The 17,972-nt window shown below is 38.0% G+C and overlaps 1 protein-coding gene across 1 annotated transcript in view; it reads right to left on the reverse strand.

Annotated features, from left to right (window-relative positions):
• Window positions 1-17,972, reverse strand: part of LOC127635277 (lanC-like protein 2) — a 72,889-nt gene that overhangs the window by 39,830 nt on the left and 15,087 nt on the right. Inside the window, exons 3-5 of the mRNA XM_052115185.1 lie at window positions 12,211-12,328; window positions 11,807-12,014; window positions 4,002-4,149 (exon numbers count right to left, since the gene is read on the reverse strand). Coding sequence (XP_051971145.1) covers window positions 4,002-4,149; window positions 11,807-12,014; window positions 12,211-12,328 — 474 coding nt within the window. The remainder of the gene's footprint in view (window positions 1-4,001; window positions 4,150-11,806; window positions 12,015-12,210; window positions 12,329-17,972) is intronic.

A 17,972-nucleotide genomic window follows, 5' to 3' on the forward strand; every position in this document is an offset into this window, starting at 1 on the left:
TAGATTCAAAATGATCCTGAGATACTGATTGGTCGTCTGAGTAAAATGAGCCCGCCCCATTGTCTCTATGACACTGTGATCCAGAGCTATGTTGAATACAAATCCCAATGCCATTTCATTTCATGGGCCGTCCTACACCATTGTAAGTCAATTGGGGCATTTTTGGGCAGCTCCTGCCCCCCAGGGGTGCAACTTTTACCCCATTTTGAGGTATGCTCTTACAGAGCCTGCCAGCCTCTTCAAATGTGGCAAATCACACGTTTCTGCGAAATCCTCGCTCGGAGCTGTGACGCGTCAAAGTTTGTCGCAATGTTAAGTCTATGGGATTTTTCGGCCGCTTTTTTGCCCCTGGGGCAATTACCGTACCCCGATCGCTTATAAAAGTCATAGCACACGTGTCCTCAATAGGCCGTTCGATTTGACACCTCATTCGTGGGTCTACGCCAAACGGTGCGGGACGAGTTAGGTGCCGAAGTTTTGTACGGAGATAGAATAATAAAAAGTATAAAAATAAAAATAAGTATGTGAGATTACAATAGTGATGCTTTGCAAGCACCACTAATAATAAGTATGTGAGATTACAATAGTGATGCTTTGCAAGCACCACTAATAAAAATAAAAATAAAAAGTATAATAATAAGTATGTGAGATTACAATAGTGATGCTTTGCAAGCACCACTAATAAGTTCAATTAATTCCAGCAATTTTGCATATCTCAACTGATTTAATTGTATTACACACATTTTAGTATTAAGATGGCCATCGGCTACCCTACTCTATATTTATGGGTTCTGGCATTGTAAAGTCATTTTGAAAAAAACTAAATTGACTGAACACTTGTTATTTTTCAAGTAGATATTACAACAGAATATAATATACTACAGTTACTGTATATTCCTATATTACTATAAATTCTAAACATAATAGATATATAAAAATAGGGAGAGAGGTTATTCAGTTTACAGAACAAAAAACAGCCTTTTTGCTGTTTTAGTGCTTATCCATACATAATTTTAATAAGGGATTATGAAGTTCACCTACTCTTCAAAATACACATTACAACAAAAGAACTGCTGAGATATATCTTATTTTTCTTGAGATATGAGCTATGCCTCAAAACCATAGTGAGCTGCCTACCTAAACATAATTTTTGACCAATGCATCTACAGTAAGATACCCAAAAAATTGTATAGGTAGGTGTTAAGACAGAACCCATTTCTTTGTGCTTTAATGGGTTCTGCTTGCATACTGTTTGCAAATAATTGGTGTTAATTTGTGAGCGTGTACGTGTGTTAGACCCATATTCTTTCAAGTGACTGCAGAGCACTAGGGCTGAAATGATTAGTTGCACTAGGGCTGAAACTACAACGAAAATTGTCGAATAGTCGTCTGATTTCATTTACCACAACATGAGATCACTTTAAACTCTAATGATGACACACGAGAGCAGCACTACAGTTCACACCTGACTGAGGAGAGGAAGAATTACACAGATCACAGTCCAGATGCACTCTAAATCTTTCAAACAGATTAAAGTGATGTAGATCGCAAAGTATGAGGAAATTATGATGCAAAAATACAAAATAAATAAATACAGAAGCATTCTCGTTGTGGAATAAGTGGAGCTGGAGCTGCCGCTCCACTGAAGCAAAACTTGCGTGTCGAGCGTCTTTAAAGGAAACACCCCAACATTACATCTTTATTGCAGTTATATGTAAAGTGTTATAACTTTAATAAAGTTAAAATAATGCATAAGCAGATCATGTAAATAACCACAAACTCCGAAACTGCCATTTCTCTGTGTGGTCAGCGCCTCTTCCGCGAGTTGAGCAAAGTGTCCCGATCTGAGGGGGAGAGATTGAAACTGCATCCGGCTGATGCACACTCTGTCGTTGGGACGCTCGTCCCTAAAGCACGCACACTTAAAGCAGCTAGATTATAACGTGATGGTTCATGACTTATAGAATCATAATATGTGTCACTGTGCATTTCTTATTGTTAAGAAAATTGGCAATACACAGCTTTATTAATACGAGAGAGTTTGTTTTTGTGAGTTAAAGATGGATTGAAGTGACCAAAAAAAGTGAGAGAGGTAATCTTCGCCCCACTATATATACTGCAACAAAATATGTTTTTGATTTGTTTTTGTTTCAATTTATTTTTGCTCTTTTAAAACAACGTAAAACATTTTAGCACCTATACTGCAGAAACAATTGTTATCTGAGAATGTTGAAAATAATATAAAAAAAACACACATATTTAAATATCTAAAAATCCTTTAAAAAAAAAAGATGTTCACCCGAGAAGCAGCATATATTCAAGATCTATTCTCTAAAAGCAAGTATAAATATCTTATAAGTATATTTTGTCTTTACTGCACTCGCAGAATTATAACCATGTAAAAAATACACTTACATACAAAATACTCTTACTGTATATTTAAGATACATCTCTTAAAGCAAGTCTAAATATCTTATTTGCTGCTTCTCAAGAAAATTTATTTTGTTTTAAGGATTTTTAGAAAATTTAAATGGAAAACAAGACAAAAACACTTAATAACAACAGGATTTTTTGCAGTGAAATTTGTAATTAAACAATAAAAATCCAAGTAGTTTTTCCCTTTAATTCAGTGAATGATCATTTAGAGGTATTTTTAAAAGATGATTTTGTCCCCTTTATTGTTAGTAAGCACATTTAATACAACCTTTTAAGTCTGGGCACAAGCTGAATAGTTGGTTAAGAGCTAATGATTAATCGTTGTGATAAATCACCTGAATAGTCAAATAATCGTTCTAATAATCATTAGATTAGTGGATTATAAAAATAATCGTTAGTTGCAGCCCTACAGAGCACACATACCACACTTTACCAACATTGCCACATTCTCTATCTCCTCCCTCGTCAAAACAGCCCACACAAACTCACTTATAAGGTGTCCACTGCTTGATAATTTCCACCTGTGAGGGGTGCAGTGCAGCAGAGTGGAAAAAGTGCTGCATACTTGTCTTGCTGCCTTCAGTCTGAACTACTGCAACACACACTCCTTTTCTCCGATGCCTTTTTAATAACTATCAAGTCTATGTATGCTGGATTTAAGTCAAAAGCAGTACTAATGTGAGATAATTACTGCTATTATTTCCCAAACATGCCAAACATGAAATACACAGTGTGCCAACAAACACATTTTTCTCTTCTTTGGCTGCATCCCTATTTGTCCTGCCCACACATACACTGTAAAACTGGATGGTGGCCATCGCACAAAGACTATAATGTATGGCACGCAGTTAAGCAGCCCACAAGAGGCTAAACATTTACAGTTCAGGTCAGTGGGTTTAATGCATCTGGTGACACTTCTGGGAGATATAGACACACAAACACTCACAATGTCCCTCTGGAGATCCAGAAAAACAGAATAAGCTGCAGATTCTTATCAAAGCGGATACGTGCCTGTTATGTCCCAATGTTATGTACGTAAATGACCACATTTTGTGCTAAGAATTTTAATGTATTAACAGTAGTCTAGTTTTGCCACTAGTCTCAGTCAGCATTATTATGGTATACCTCAGATAACCCCACACTTAAATTGCACATAATATCAAAATCGATTGCGATTCATCACATTACATGTCAACTAGATAGGTCTTTTGGTCTAAACAGGTGTTTCTTGGCCAGTTACACTGCTACACAAGGCTAAGTAACCTACAATGGCTAAAAATGTGAGCAGTTAGATGAAAGTGAAAACACAGTGATCGCAGATTTCTTACGGTCCACAAAAAAGTGCTATAAGTGAACTGCACGGGCACGGTAGACATCTGAAATGGTTCGAATTAATTCAGAATAATCACCTACAAGTCAAAACCGCACAATGTTTCATGAGTCATTGCGTAAGGTAAAAATTGAGCTGCCAACTAGTCAAATTATTTTCTGGACGTCTAGTCAACTACTAAGAATAGCAGTTGTGGAGTCCTAATTTACAGTGTAACATAAAATACAACACTCACCTTAGCAATGGTGGTCAAGTCCACCGTTTCAGGTCCGATTTCTTTGTTGACGTAAAGCAGGGCATAAAGGTAGCCGGCCCGCCCATACAGAAGCTCGTCAGGAATGTCGGAGTCGGGACTGAGGACTGAACGCTGGAGCTGGAGCAATCTGAAAAGAGAGGAAAGAGAGATGGGAGAAAGTTTTAGAGCTCTAAATCTTCCTACTTCTACAATGTATAGCTATTATTTGCAACCGCTGTGTGTAATTTCAGTGTCACTCGCACCAAATGGAATAGCTAATTGCTACGTTTAGCAATTAGCAAGAAAGAAAAATAGGCCTACTGAATGCACCTTTAAGTAAACAGTAAGAGGGAAAAAACAATAGTTAATAAAGGAAAATTAGTAATAAAAGCAAGAGGTACAGGATTAGTTAGAAGTTCAAATCTATGTTATCTTTGTATAATAGCTCTATTTTATTCAACAATTTTCAGGGTTTTTTATTTAGTTTTTTTGCACCGAGTCATAACTGAAACCCCTGTGTGACAAGCACAATGAATTGAGAGCAAAATAAAGGCAGCGTTAGATCAGGCTTTACAGGATAAATAATCAGACTCATGCTGAGAGCTGCAGCCTGGCAGACCATCCATCAGAGGAAAGGATACAGAGCGCACAGCATGCAGCCTTGCGAAAAACACGCTCCACACTGACTGCATTAGTGAGGCTGAGGATATTTCAATATAAAAATGGTTGTTTCGAAAACAACTCAGAGTAGCAAAAGCAATCTCTAACACCAGCTCTACAATTAATGTATAATATATATATATATATATATATATATATATATATATATATATATATACAGTGGGTACGGAAAGTATTCAGACCCCTTACATTTTTCACTCTTTGTTATATTGCAGCCATTTGCTAAAATCATTTAAGATCATTTTTTTTCCTCATTATTGTACACACAGCACCCCATATTGACAGAAAAACACAGAATTGTTGACATTTTTGCACATTTATTAAAAAAGAAAAACTGAAATATCACATGGTCCTAAGTATTCAGACCCTTTGCTGTGACATATATTTAACTCAGGTGCTGTCCATTTTTCTGATCATCCTTGAGATGGTTCTACACCTTCAATTGAGTCCAGCTGTGTTTGATTATACTGATTGGACTTGATTAGGAAAGCCACACACCTGTCTATATAAGACCTTACAGCTCACAGTGCATGTCAGAGCAAATGAGAATCATGAGGTCAAAGGAACTGCCTGAAGAGCTCAGAGACAGAGTTGTGGCAAGGCACAGATCTGGCCAAGGTTACAAAAAATTTCTGCTGCCCTTAAGGTTCATAAGAGCACAGTGGCCTCCATAATCCTTAAATGGAAGACGTTTGGGACGACCAGAACCCTTCCTAGAGCTGGCCGCCCGGCCAAACTGAGCTATCGGGGGAGAAGAGCCTTGGTGAGAGAGGTAAAGAAGAACCCAAAGATCACTGTGGCTGAGCTCCAGAGATGCAGTCGGGAGATGGGAGAAAGTTGTAGTAAGTCAACCATCACTGCAGCCATCCACCAGTCGGGGCTTTATGGCAGAGTGGCCCGACGGAAGCCTCTCCTCAGTGCAAGATACATGAAAGCCCGCATGGAGTTTGCTAAAAAACACCAGAAGGACTCCAAGATGGTGATAAATAAGATTCTCTGGTCTGATGAGACCAAGATAGAACTTTTTGGCCTGAATTCTAAGCGGTATGTGTGGAGAAAACCAGGCACTGCTCATCACCTGTCCAATACAGTCTCAACAGTGAAGCATGGTGGTGGCAGCATCATGCTGTGGGGGTGTTTTTCAGCTGCAGGGACAGGACGACTGGTTGCAATCGAGGGAAAGATGAATGCGGCCAAGTACAGGGATATCCTGGACGAAAACCTTCTCCACAGTGCTCTGGACCTCAGACTGGGCCGAAGGTTCACCTTCCAACAAGACAATGACCCTAAGCACACCACTAAAATAACGAAGGAGTGGCTTCACAACAACTCTGTGACTGTTCTTGAATGGCCCAGCCAGAGCCCTGACTTAAACCTAATTGAGCATCTCTGGAGAGACCTGAAAATGGCTGTCCACCAACGTTTACCATCCAACCTGACAGAACTGGAGAGGATCTGCAAGGAGGAATGGCAGAGGATACCCAAATCCAGATGTGAAAAACTTGTTGCATCTTTCCCAAAAGACTCATGGCTGTATTAGATCAAAAGGGTGCTTCTAATAAATACTGAACAAAGGGTCTGAATACTTAGGACCATGTGATATTTCAGTTTTTCTTTTTTAATAAATGTGCAAAAATGTCAACAATTCTGTGTTTTTCTGTCAATATGGGGTGCTGTGTGTACAATAATGAGGAAAAAAATGAACTTAAATGATTTTAGCAAATGGCTGCAATATAACAAAGAGTGAAAAATTTAAGGGGGTCTGAATACTTTCCGTACCCACTGTGTGTATATATATATATATATACATACATACACTCACCTAAAGGATTATTAGGAACACCTGTTCAATTTCTCATTAATGCAATTATCTAATCAACCAATCCCATGGCAGTTGCTTCAATGCATTTAGGGGTGTGGTCCTGGTCAAGAAAATCTCCTGAACTCCAAACTGAATGTCAGAATGGGAAAGAAAGGTGATTTAAGCAATTTTGAGCATGGCATGGTTGTTGGTGCCAGACGGGCCGGTCTGAGTATTTCACAATCTGCTCAGTTACTGGGATTTTCACGAACAACCATTTCTAGGGTTTACAAAGAATGGTGTGAAAAGGAAAAACATCCAGTATGCGGCAGTCCTGTGGGCTGAAAATGCCTTGTTGATGCTAGAGGTCAGAGGAGAATGAGCCGACTGATTCAAGCTGATAGAAGAGCAACTTTGCCTGAAATAACCACTCGTTACAACCGAGGTATGCAGCAAAGCATTTGTGAAGCCACAACACGCACAACCTTGAGGCAGATGGGCTACAACAGCAGAAGACCCCACCGGGTACCACTCATCTCCACTGCAAATAGGAAAAAGAGGCTACAATTTGCAAGAGCTCACCAAAATTGGACAATTGAAGACTGGAAAAATGTTGCCTGGTCTGATGAGTCTCGATTTCTGTTGCGACATTCAGATGGTAGAGTCAGAATTTGGCGTAAACAGAATGAGAACATGGATCCATCATGCCTTGTTACCACTGTGCAGGCTGGTGTGGTGGTGTAATGGTGTGGGGGATGTTTTCTTGGCACACTTTAGGCCCCTTAGTGCCAATTGGGCATCGTTTAAATGCCACGGCCTACCTGAGCATTGTTTCTGACCATGTCCATCCCTTTATGGCCACCATGTACCTATCCTCTGATGGCTACTTCCAGCAGGATAATGCACCATGTCACAAAGCTCGAATCATTTCAAATTGGTTTCTTGAACATGACAATGTACTAAAATGGCCCCCACAGTCACCAGATCTCAACCCAATAGAGCATCTTTGGGATGTGGTGGAACGGGAGCTTCGTGCCCTGGATGTGCATCCCACAAATCTCCATCAACTGCAAGATGCTATCCTATCAATATGGGCCAACATTTCTAAAGAATGCTTTCAGCACCTTGTTGAATCAATGCCACGTAGAATTAAGGCAGTTCTGAAGGTGAAAGGGGGTCAAACACAGTATTAGTATGGTGTTCCTAATAATCCTTTAGGTGAGTGTATATATATATATATATTTTATTAAATTTTTTTAAGCAATATCACACAAGCAAGAATGCGATATGGCCCAACATCAGCACTGCTGTGATTCAGCCGCAGGCTGAGTGCCGTAGGTAATTACAGCAGTGCTGATAGAGGGCCATTTAGCAAGATTGTGAGTGTGATATTGCTTATACACAACAGTTCAATGAACAAGTCAATTTTAACAAATTTAGGAAAAACCAAGTACAGTCATAAAAACGCATTTGTGCATGGAACTACTTTCTTAAGCAACGGATCAGAATCTGCTGTTGCTGGTTCAAAACAAATGATGAGTCCAAGACTTCATTAGTAATTAAAAAATGTCACTTCAGAAATAGTATCACAGCTTGTGCAGTGTCTACCAAGTCAATGGATAAACAAGGATAGGCCGATGGATGTGTGTCTGTGTGAGAGAGAGAGAGAGAGAGAGAGAGAGAGAGAGAGAGAGAGAGAGAGAGAGAGAGAGAGAGAGAGAGAGAGAGCGCTGTGGTCAGCTTTCTCAGCGGGGGTATTCCTCCCTATTTCACAGTAGCCGGTGTGCAAGGGTCATTCACTATAGAAACTGCGATGTCCTCTGCGATTTTAAACAATATGTATCCAATGTGAAAACTCTGATTAAAATGTAAGCACCTTGAGTTCTGTAATAAAATCTGTTGTGTCTCTCAGCTGTGATGAGCCTTAATCCTGAAGTTGTTCATTTCATTTCCTAGCTTTGGTAATGTATTAGTAATACCAGCGATCACAGAGCACTGTTCTACGTAAACAACGACTAACGGATTCACTTTAAGTCACCAACTGGCTCATATTACACACAAAAATGATCTTTTGCCACCACCTGCTGACTAACATCTGGAATTTCAAAAATAAAGACAGTAACAACTAACAGATCTGCACTGCTCTTATACTTTAGTTTAGAACAGCATGAACACAAGCAGACTGATACACACACAGTGAAGTGTCCGAGTGCTGATGGTGTCAGACCATCAGTCCCCATGGAATGTCTCTCGTCCAATCAGATTCAAGGACCGGAACTAACTGTGGTGTGTATGTGTGTGTGTGTGTGTATATGTATATATATATTTATTAGGGCTGTCAATCGATAAAACATTTTAATCGAATTAATGACATGGTGTCCCGATTAATTAATCGCATATGTGACCCGTCACGGAAACCAGTGACACAAGTCGGCAGCACAACTTGTGAGCAAAATGAGAAACAAGTGTTTTTTCCAAAATTGGTGATTTCAGCTTTTTGCAGAATCTGTTAGTTGAGATCATGAAGAAGCCTCTCCATGTTTGAGATAACAGTATTGGTATATTTAAAAGCGTACATTTTGAGGTTGAAATCGACTTGTTTTTCGGAGATTCTAGCATGCAGTAGGAGCGTGTCATTGTCTGTGTGTATTTCCGTACTGAATAGCCGGCGCTTTTGCCCCGCCCCTAACAGCGTGGCTACTTATTATGCAGCGCTCTAGCCGGCTCTATCTGATATCAAAATTCAATGAAGATGGACGCCGCAAAGAATGTCGCAGAGCGAGCTGAACCGTGGCGTTACAACGAAAATGTTTTGAAGTACTTCTTCGACAAGCCGGATGCTTATGAACAAGCGTTCACTGATTCTGAAGACGATCTGAGCGACGATGAAAGTGGCATGATAAGACTGAATAATATCCCTAATCTACAACTGAGCCGAAGATGAAGACGAGGAAGAATGTATCGGACTGGCGTCATGCGAATTATTGGACATTTAGAGGCAAACAGACGCACAGTGCAAACTTCGGAGATGGTTACATCCACAAAGAAGACCCCGACAAAGAGAAAGTGTGCCCGAACGACTTATTTCATTTGAGGCAACGAGATCTGCAAGAATACTTTTCTGTTTCTTATGGGGTGAGTTTCCATAAACATCAAAGTTTGTCGTTTTTTGTTCATTCTAAGAACACGTACACGTTATCTCATGTCAATCATTGGCATACAGTTCACAGCAATCCATTTCACAAGTGAATTTGTCAATCAGTTGGAGATTTATTATGAGGGCTTGTTTAAGGACCCGTCAATGTACACCTGCGTCAGACATTCTGTTTTTTAGAAACAAGCCAGGGGTATAAATAGTACATAATATTACAGATATATTTTACAATGATGCCAAGACATTATATTCATTATATAGTGCAATGGTTTTCAATGCTTTGGAGTTGTTGGAGGTACAAATAATTTAAATAATGATTTAAATAATATGTTAAGTCTTTACAAAGAAGTGCAAATAGGGGCTTTATAGACATAAATTTACACTTATGTATAAACAAATCTTGGCAAGAAAAATAAAAAGATTAATCAGAAAATATTAACTTAAAGATATCAAATCTGTGAAAACCAAATAAAACGTCTTTATAAAGCAAAGAAAATCTAGTTAAAATAGAGGTACATACAAACAAACAAAATGTTCTCCAAAATACTACAGCGTGGACACATTCCCAAAAAAGGTGAGGGGCAGATTCATCTACAGCATTACAGTAGGAGCAAAGTGGATCTATTTCAGGGAGCATGTTTCTTAAATAAAGATTGACTGGGTAAAAACGGTGTAACAGTTTAAAGGACACCTCTTTAACCTTGTTGGTAATTAAATATTTGTGAGGTAAAGACCGTACGACCTGCGTTAGAAATGCTTGTGTCGCGTCTCGGGTGTGTTGCATCATAAAAGTAAAATGTTTAGGTCACTGCTTCAAGTTAAATATAGTTTAATACTCAATCTTTAAACACATCTTGAGATCTCTTGGTTCGCATTTGCGCTCCTTCAAGTGTTTTGAACGCAAGAATGTAACGCATGTTTGTGTTGTGTGTCTGCTGATGGGTTGTTAATTTTTTGTTCACTGTAATAAACTGTGTGTTGCTCATACAGCTGAAATTTCACTTACTGCCCTCTGGAGTAAACAGGTGGTACTACAAACTTGCATTTCTCAGGAAAGCATTGCAATTAAATGCATACATTTTTTTACGCATGTTATTAATGCATTAAATCTACAGCCCTAATATATATATATATATAAAATGACATCCAAACCAATGTTCTTTCTAGTTCTAGAGTTCAGCACCAGCAGTAGTTTGAGTACAGATGAAGTGTGGAAATCTGAGTGGTTGAATGTTATGAGTATTTCAGTGGGTGATGGCCAATAATCAACATATATTTACATATTCAATGTTTGGACACGCTTGACAGAATTAATTTTTCTCATTATATTGAAAACCTTTTGATCAAAAGGCTTATGATTGAATGCTTGACATTAGCTTTGAAGACATGTATAATTTCAGCCTACATATGAATTTCTTTTCAAAATTACAAATTATTTTCTCTCAATTAATTCCAATTGTACTTTTGAGTCAGGATGGAGTAGTACAAGCAGCCAACAAGTGACTAGCATATTTGGGAACTTCAATACTGCACTAAACAATACTTCAATAAAGCACCCCATGTGGCACCTCATGAAGAAGGACGCAGGGAGGCACAAATGGGTGCTTGGGGAATGGACATTTTCTGATTAAAGAACTTGTGAAACATTTTAAGTAATAAATGATGATGATACTTTAATTTACCAAATTTGAAATGAAAACTGTTTCATCCTGTTTGTTTTTGTTATCTTCTTTTGTCTTTTTGTTGTCTTTATAATTACATGCTTACCATTTTTCACACTCAGTAAAAATTACATATGATATTTATAGAAAGGGGACACTCACAAGGGAATCATCATATTTGGGGGTCCTTGGAATCAAAAAGTTTGAAATTTGAGAAATTTTAAACATAAGACCTAATGTAACATTATATATTCGTCTATCACTACTCTACTTGCTAGAGTTATTCATATTTTCTTCATGTTTGCATTGTTAAGAGAGAGAGGGGATAGTGTCAAGACATGAAGCAGACTTCGAACCTGCATCCCCAACACAGTGCTAAAATGTCAAGCACATGCACTAAGTGCTGCACCTTAGCTCTGATTGTGTGTTCTTGACAATAGTGGGAGAAACCAGAGAAAGCAAAAAGAAAAGGAGGCAAAAAGAGTGTCTAAAATGGTGAGGCACTTACTTAGTGAGGCACTCCTGGGACTCAGACTGTTTTTTTAATCGGTGGTGTACAACGGCGCCTACGGCAAGAGGCCCGGCGTCTCCACATAAGAAGGTGACACGCCGGCCGTTCAGGTTGCGCAGTGTGCGTCTGACATAATCCAGAGCACGCTGCAGGTGCGAGGCCTCGTGGGTGACACGATGAAGCTGCAGGTATAACAGGGCTATGCCTGCAGATGACAATCACCTTTCAAAGCACTGGGACTCCAGCATTTACACAGTGAATGTTCCATTCTAGGACCATATTATGCCAAATGTACACAATATAAAATACCTCATCACATCAAAACGTATTCAAATATATTCCAGATAATCCTTTTGCATTAACTGTGTAAGCATGCTGGTTAGCCTTGTTTTGATATTTACCTGTCCAGCCCGTATATGTGGAAAAATCATGTGGATCTGCAGTCTTCAGTCCCTCCTCCATTTGTTGTAGAAGATCTCTGATCTTGTGCTGCATTTTGTTCTCAAAGGCATCACTGATCTATTTTCAGAGAAACAAGATTTTCCAACAACTATTAGAAACAAATGAATGTGGTCTTGTTCCAGAGACATACTCTACACAAGTATGCAAACACAGAGAGGAAGGCTTGGCCAATGCATTTCAAGTGTGTAGTCCAATAATGTACACAATTATCCTGCATTCCTGTGGTTTAAACAAACTTTAGTTAATTGGAATTACCTTCAAATATCTGTGCCTCTAAACCAAGTGTTAGAATTTAGTAAGCGAGCTTTAATGTCAACAGTTTAACTAACATCAACAAGGTTCTCTTTGAAGTGTTGCTCCGTGATTAAAGTAGTTGACCTGAAATATAAAAATGACCATAGACCTTTATGCTAATGTCCACAAGAGCGCCCCATGAGAGCATTGCATCCTTAAATTGCATTATGAATTGCGTCACATTTCGGAATGCATCAGCCCTTGAAAATTAACTTCGCTAGAAATCTTTGCGTTCACATATCTACGCAGATTTGGCTATGCTGACAGTTTAGTTTGGCGAACAGATGTTTTACTAATGAGTTCACATAAAGAGATACTGGCTCTGAGGAACGCAATACATAAACCCACTGTTTTTCAAAATGTTATGGACCAAGCACAGCAGGGCATTTGACGATTCATCAACATAATCGATTACAGAAATACTTCGATTTGCATAACATGCGTCGGTGCGTCGCAATGGAATAATTAAAATGGAATCACCCGGTTTAAGCATGGATTCTCTGAAGAACAAACTGCAGCTAAAAAAACTTGCCCAATGTGATCTAAAGCGTGGGAGTATTTTAGCCGGAGACCCAATGATGTGGTGCTGTATGACTTATCACAGCCGTACAACCGCCATGAACGAACACTTGAAGCGAATGCATCCCGGAGCGCTTGTCAAGGCGGCAGCACCGTAAGTCCGGTTTACTTTTTGGACCCACCCACCCAAACATGATATAGTATTACAACACGTGTTTCTGTTAGTAGTAGTCACTTAAAATATATTTTCTAAATGTTTCCTCATCGCCCCCATGTTAAAAGTAATTTCTGCACCGCTGCTAATGTAACTTTACACCATGCGTCATCTAATTTTGTTATTTGGCCGTTTTATATTTTCTGTTTTCTTTAACGGCCATGCAGCCCTCTACATTGAGAGTAAATCACTCGCATATGCGAGTAAATTTCGCACTATGTAACCAAAAACTTCTGTTATTAGCAACTGGTAAGTAAAATGTAACATTTCACTTGCCAGTGAGCACGGAGGAAAAAGCACTTGTGTCTCATTCACTTGAACTCCAAACATCTCAGGGAACCGCACTGCTGACGTCACAAGAGCAGCTCTCTTGAGTGTGTGAAGATGAACCACTTCTAAAGCGCTCTGATGAGCACGCCTTCTACAGAGGCATGCGCAAACTCCCACGAAAATATAAACAAGGTATAAATGTATTCGTTTTGTGAACGCAAAGCACTCTGGATTCACTTTACGGCCATGTAATGTCAAATATCCGTGGTCATTGTGGGTTTATTTACGCAGTGTTACAGTGAGACAGAGGACATGTCCTGCCCTATTTCTGTGGAGATTATCAAATGCAAGAAACAGAATCTCAAAGTCTTCCTTCATGAGAAATAAGGGCTTGTGAGTTAACCAGACAGCCTTAAAATAATGTGTGAAAGTGAAGAATTTAAGGCAGAAATATTTTACTATTACTTAATATAATATAATATAATATAACAGCTATATAGGTTAGCTGGGTTACAAAAGAAGCTAAAGAAAACAAAACATTGAAAAAGTTAAATGGATCAAAAGTAAATCGGACAAATAGACATATTTTGATAATTAAAATATTATTTTAATTATTTTATAATTTTATTTGACTGTCATTCATACATTTTTGAAGCCTGAAAAGGAAATCGTATACCCTTATTTTATTATATGACCCAATCTAAATTAGTGTAAATGACTTTGAGTGCATGAAGCACACATAGTGAGTTTGTTTGGTATTTAATCATCATATTCGTGAAACACCTAAAACAGATAATTAATCATCATAGTCCTAAAACAGTAATCATAGTCATAATCACAATTATTTGTTTGACAATTAATTGTCAGCCAAATTTCACAATCGTGACCCCTAATTTTCATTATTAGGGTCCAACCTTGTGAATTGTTTTGTTACAAATGTTTCTTTTACTGAGAGTTGATTAAGAATGCACAAGTTTTAGTTATTCCTGTTAGAAAAACATTTAAGTGTTACTCAAATTGCACTAATTTTACTGTAAAATAATTGTATGTTGGACTGCTAAACTTGAGGTTGCACAATGTTTTGATATTCCTCCTGAAAGTGACTTGAATTTTACATTTTGTTTCATTTATTTTGTTGTTGGATTGCTAAAGGTAGATTGCACTTTTCTAACAAATTATCGTTAGGTGCAGCCCTAAAGCACAGAGACTTGTGGGACCCCCAAAGAAGAATTCACTGATCAAAGACTTCATGTAGTGAAATCCATATGACAAAGACACACTTTTAACTCTTAAATATTAAACTGTACATCAGATGCCTCTTGACCCAAGTGCACATAAAGAGTATAAAATTGAGAGGACACAAAGCAATTTCACAAATGCATGCAAACGGTTCACAATAAAGTCACGAATGGTCCTGACAATGGTTCAAAGGTATATTTGGCAGCTTTGGGATCTTGGTGCTCACCCAAATTCTAAAACTCTTTTCACCCAAATTCAAAGTCTTTTGTGTTTTGTTTATTGTAACAATGGGACATTCGTAATGCATACTGCCATTTCTTCTCCCCACACAGCTGATGTCACCTCTGGAGGTCTGGGTTCAATAGTTTAGGAACCTTGGGCAAAAAAGAGGGTGGGTTGATCGAATCCAAAGTCTTTCTTTCAGCTGCAGCAACGTGTTTGTGAAACAAATCCTAATGGAGACCAAACCTCACCTCAAATACAGGAAACTCACCAATAACTAGCTTCTCTGATAGACACTGACATACCAAGTCCAAATATAGGCCATATGGGTAATACAATGAAGTGATGATCTAAGACAGTAATACTATGGTAATTTGAAATACCGTAGTACTGGTTGCCATATTCATGTTCCATTGTAAGTACATGGTCATCATGGTACCAGGTTACTTAAAAGAATATTGTGGTTCAAATAAATATTGTATCTAATCCCTTGTGCTAACCTCAGCACGGCACCTTTGGACTAAAACAATGCCAATAAACAAGATCTAGTCAGTCCCCTGTGGTGCTCTAAAATGAGTGAAACAACCTCCTTCCTGTTTGCTCACTCGCCTGAAACAACAGCCAGCTGCCTGCTCCAACAATGAGAGCATAGAAGAAATAAGCACGAGTGGAGATTACAATTGTTTGATGAACCGTGACGTGCGGCAGTGTGAATCTGGCATGCTGAATTTGAACTGGTGAGGATTCTGAGGCAAGTATCAAATAAAGAAATGATTTGATCATGATGACATTTCCATAAAAACCTAAATTTAGCCCATTTGATGTTTGCTTCTTTTGTTCCCTTCTGTCCAGACCTTCTTCATCCAGGAGAGAATTTCTCTCTTTGACCATACAGAAATATTTTAGTTGAATCACTGCCAGTACTCTATATAGCCTGACCATTACTTAAGCTACAGAATAATTGAACTGACTAGATCTCTCTGATCTGTGTAGCAAACTGAGTGCAGATCTTTAAAGTCCTATGTGTTGTGTGCATTACATTAATACCATCTCAGCACCATCTCAGTGTGTATTATCAGAAACTGGGATGTACCTTTTTTGAGCTTGGTGAAGGACTACCTGTTTGATGAAGACGAACAATGGAAGACAAAGGAGTTTTTTTAAAACATTTATGGAGAAAAAAAAAAAAAGACGTTTTGTTGCCGCTTGCAGCAGCATTAACTTTAAAAGAAGTTTAAAAAAAATGCTTATATAATACTATTTTGGGTAATTATACACAAACTGTGAAAATGTAGTTGTTGCTCATTAAACAAAGATATTACAAAGCTTAACTACAACCAATTTAGGGATGTGGTAAATCTCACCGTAAATATTTAGTCCACAGGGAGCGCTGTGGGTGTGTCGAAGAGGCGTTAGATGAGAGAACAAGATATAATGCGGCTGTGCTTTCAAAAGTAAAATAAATTCTCTGTATAAAGGTTTAGACAGAGCATGCACACAATTTTTGAATTGTTATGTATTTGTCCTAGTGTTTTACACTGTATGCCACCATTTTCCAGCTAAGCTAGTTGTTTTTGTAAAGAACTTAAAAAATGATGTTGTCTGAAAGCAAGTCTAAATGTATAATATGTTGTTTCTCAGGTAAATGTATCTTGATTTAAGGATTTTTTGATATTTTTAAATGGACAACAAGAGAAAACACTTGATAACAAGAGGATTTTTTGTAGCGATTTTATTTTCTTTAAAAAAAAAATGTTTTCCTTTAATACTGTGAATGTCATTTAGAGTTATTTTTAAAAGATGATTTTATCCTTGTTTTTGTTAGTAAGCACGTTTAATAAAACATTTTAAATCAAGGCACAAGCTGAATAGTCGGTTATGAGCTAATGATTCATCTTTGCAATAATCACTCGAATAGTTGAATAATCGTTCCTATAATCGTTCGATTAGACGATAATCAAAATAATCGTACTGGTAAAACATGTAACTGAATAACTTTTATCTTGCTCTGCTGTTTTGACACGCTCTAGTCATTCACTCCCTCTATCTCTTATACACACACCAGTGGCAAATTCTCAGGGCCAGCAAAGCCTTCTCTGCCTGCCTAATAAGAAACTGTGTTTTTATACTTTTCTCATTCACCTTTTTGCCTATTCATTTCCAATCGCTTTCCACTAATAATTCACCTACAAACAAATATGGAAAATCAAAAAGTTTATCCAATCAGAATTTAATCAGTGATGGATGTAATCGCATTGCTCCACCCCCTTAAGCCTTCAGAATTTCCACTGAATCCCTCAACAATGCAAATGAATAGGCATCTAATATAAGATTGTCAGATTCATCAGCCCATCAGATTGATTTATTTGTTCTCGGTGGGTGTGGTCTTTTAGATATGTCCCGGTCAAGGCCTTCAAGCTGGCCTTGAGTGACGCAATCACGCATTGAGCGATGTACGCAATTCGAAAGCGAAGAGTGCAAGACCTAGATGACAGAGTCGGCTGTCATTATTGCTGCTATTGCCATTGACAAAAGAGATCCTTATGGATTTAAAAACCTGAGATGTTCTGCATGATGATGTGATTGATTAATTTATTAAACAGGAAAGGAGGACTAATTTTCACTTCAAGTAATTTGGGAAGTGCGTTTTGCATTATTATAGCAACATCAGGAGTTTTCGAAGTGTAATTTAGGCTGCTTGGGAATTCAGAGTACATTTAAGAAACTACATTTATTGCAAGTGACATTTAAATTAGATAGGTTTTCCTGGTATTGTAGAACTCCTTGGTAGATTCATTTGAAAAATTATAATTTTTGAATGTCAGTTTGGGAGATGTATCTAACTCTTTATCCGTTAGTTTTCTTTTTATTATTATTAGTGGTGCTTGCAAAGCATCACTATTGTAATCTCACATACTTATTTTTATTTTTATACTTTTTATT

Source organism: Xyrauchen texanus, chromosome 42 (assembly GCF_025860055.1).
Source record: "Xyrauchen texanus isolate HMW12.3.18 chromosome 42, RBS_HiC_50CHRs, whole genome shotgun sequence".
Classification (NCBI taxonomy): Eukaryota; Metazoa; Chordata; class Actinopteri; order Cypriniformes; family Catostomidae; genus Xyrauchen; species Xyrauchen texanus.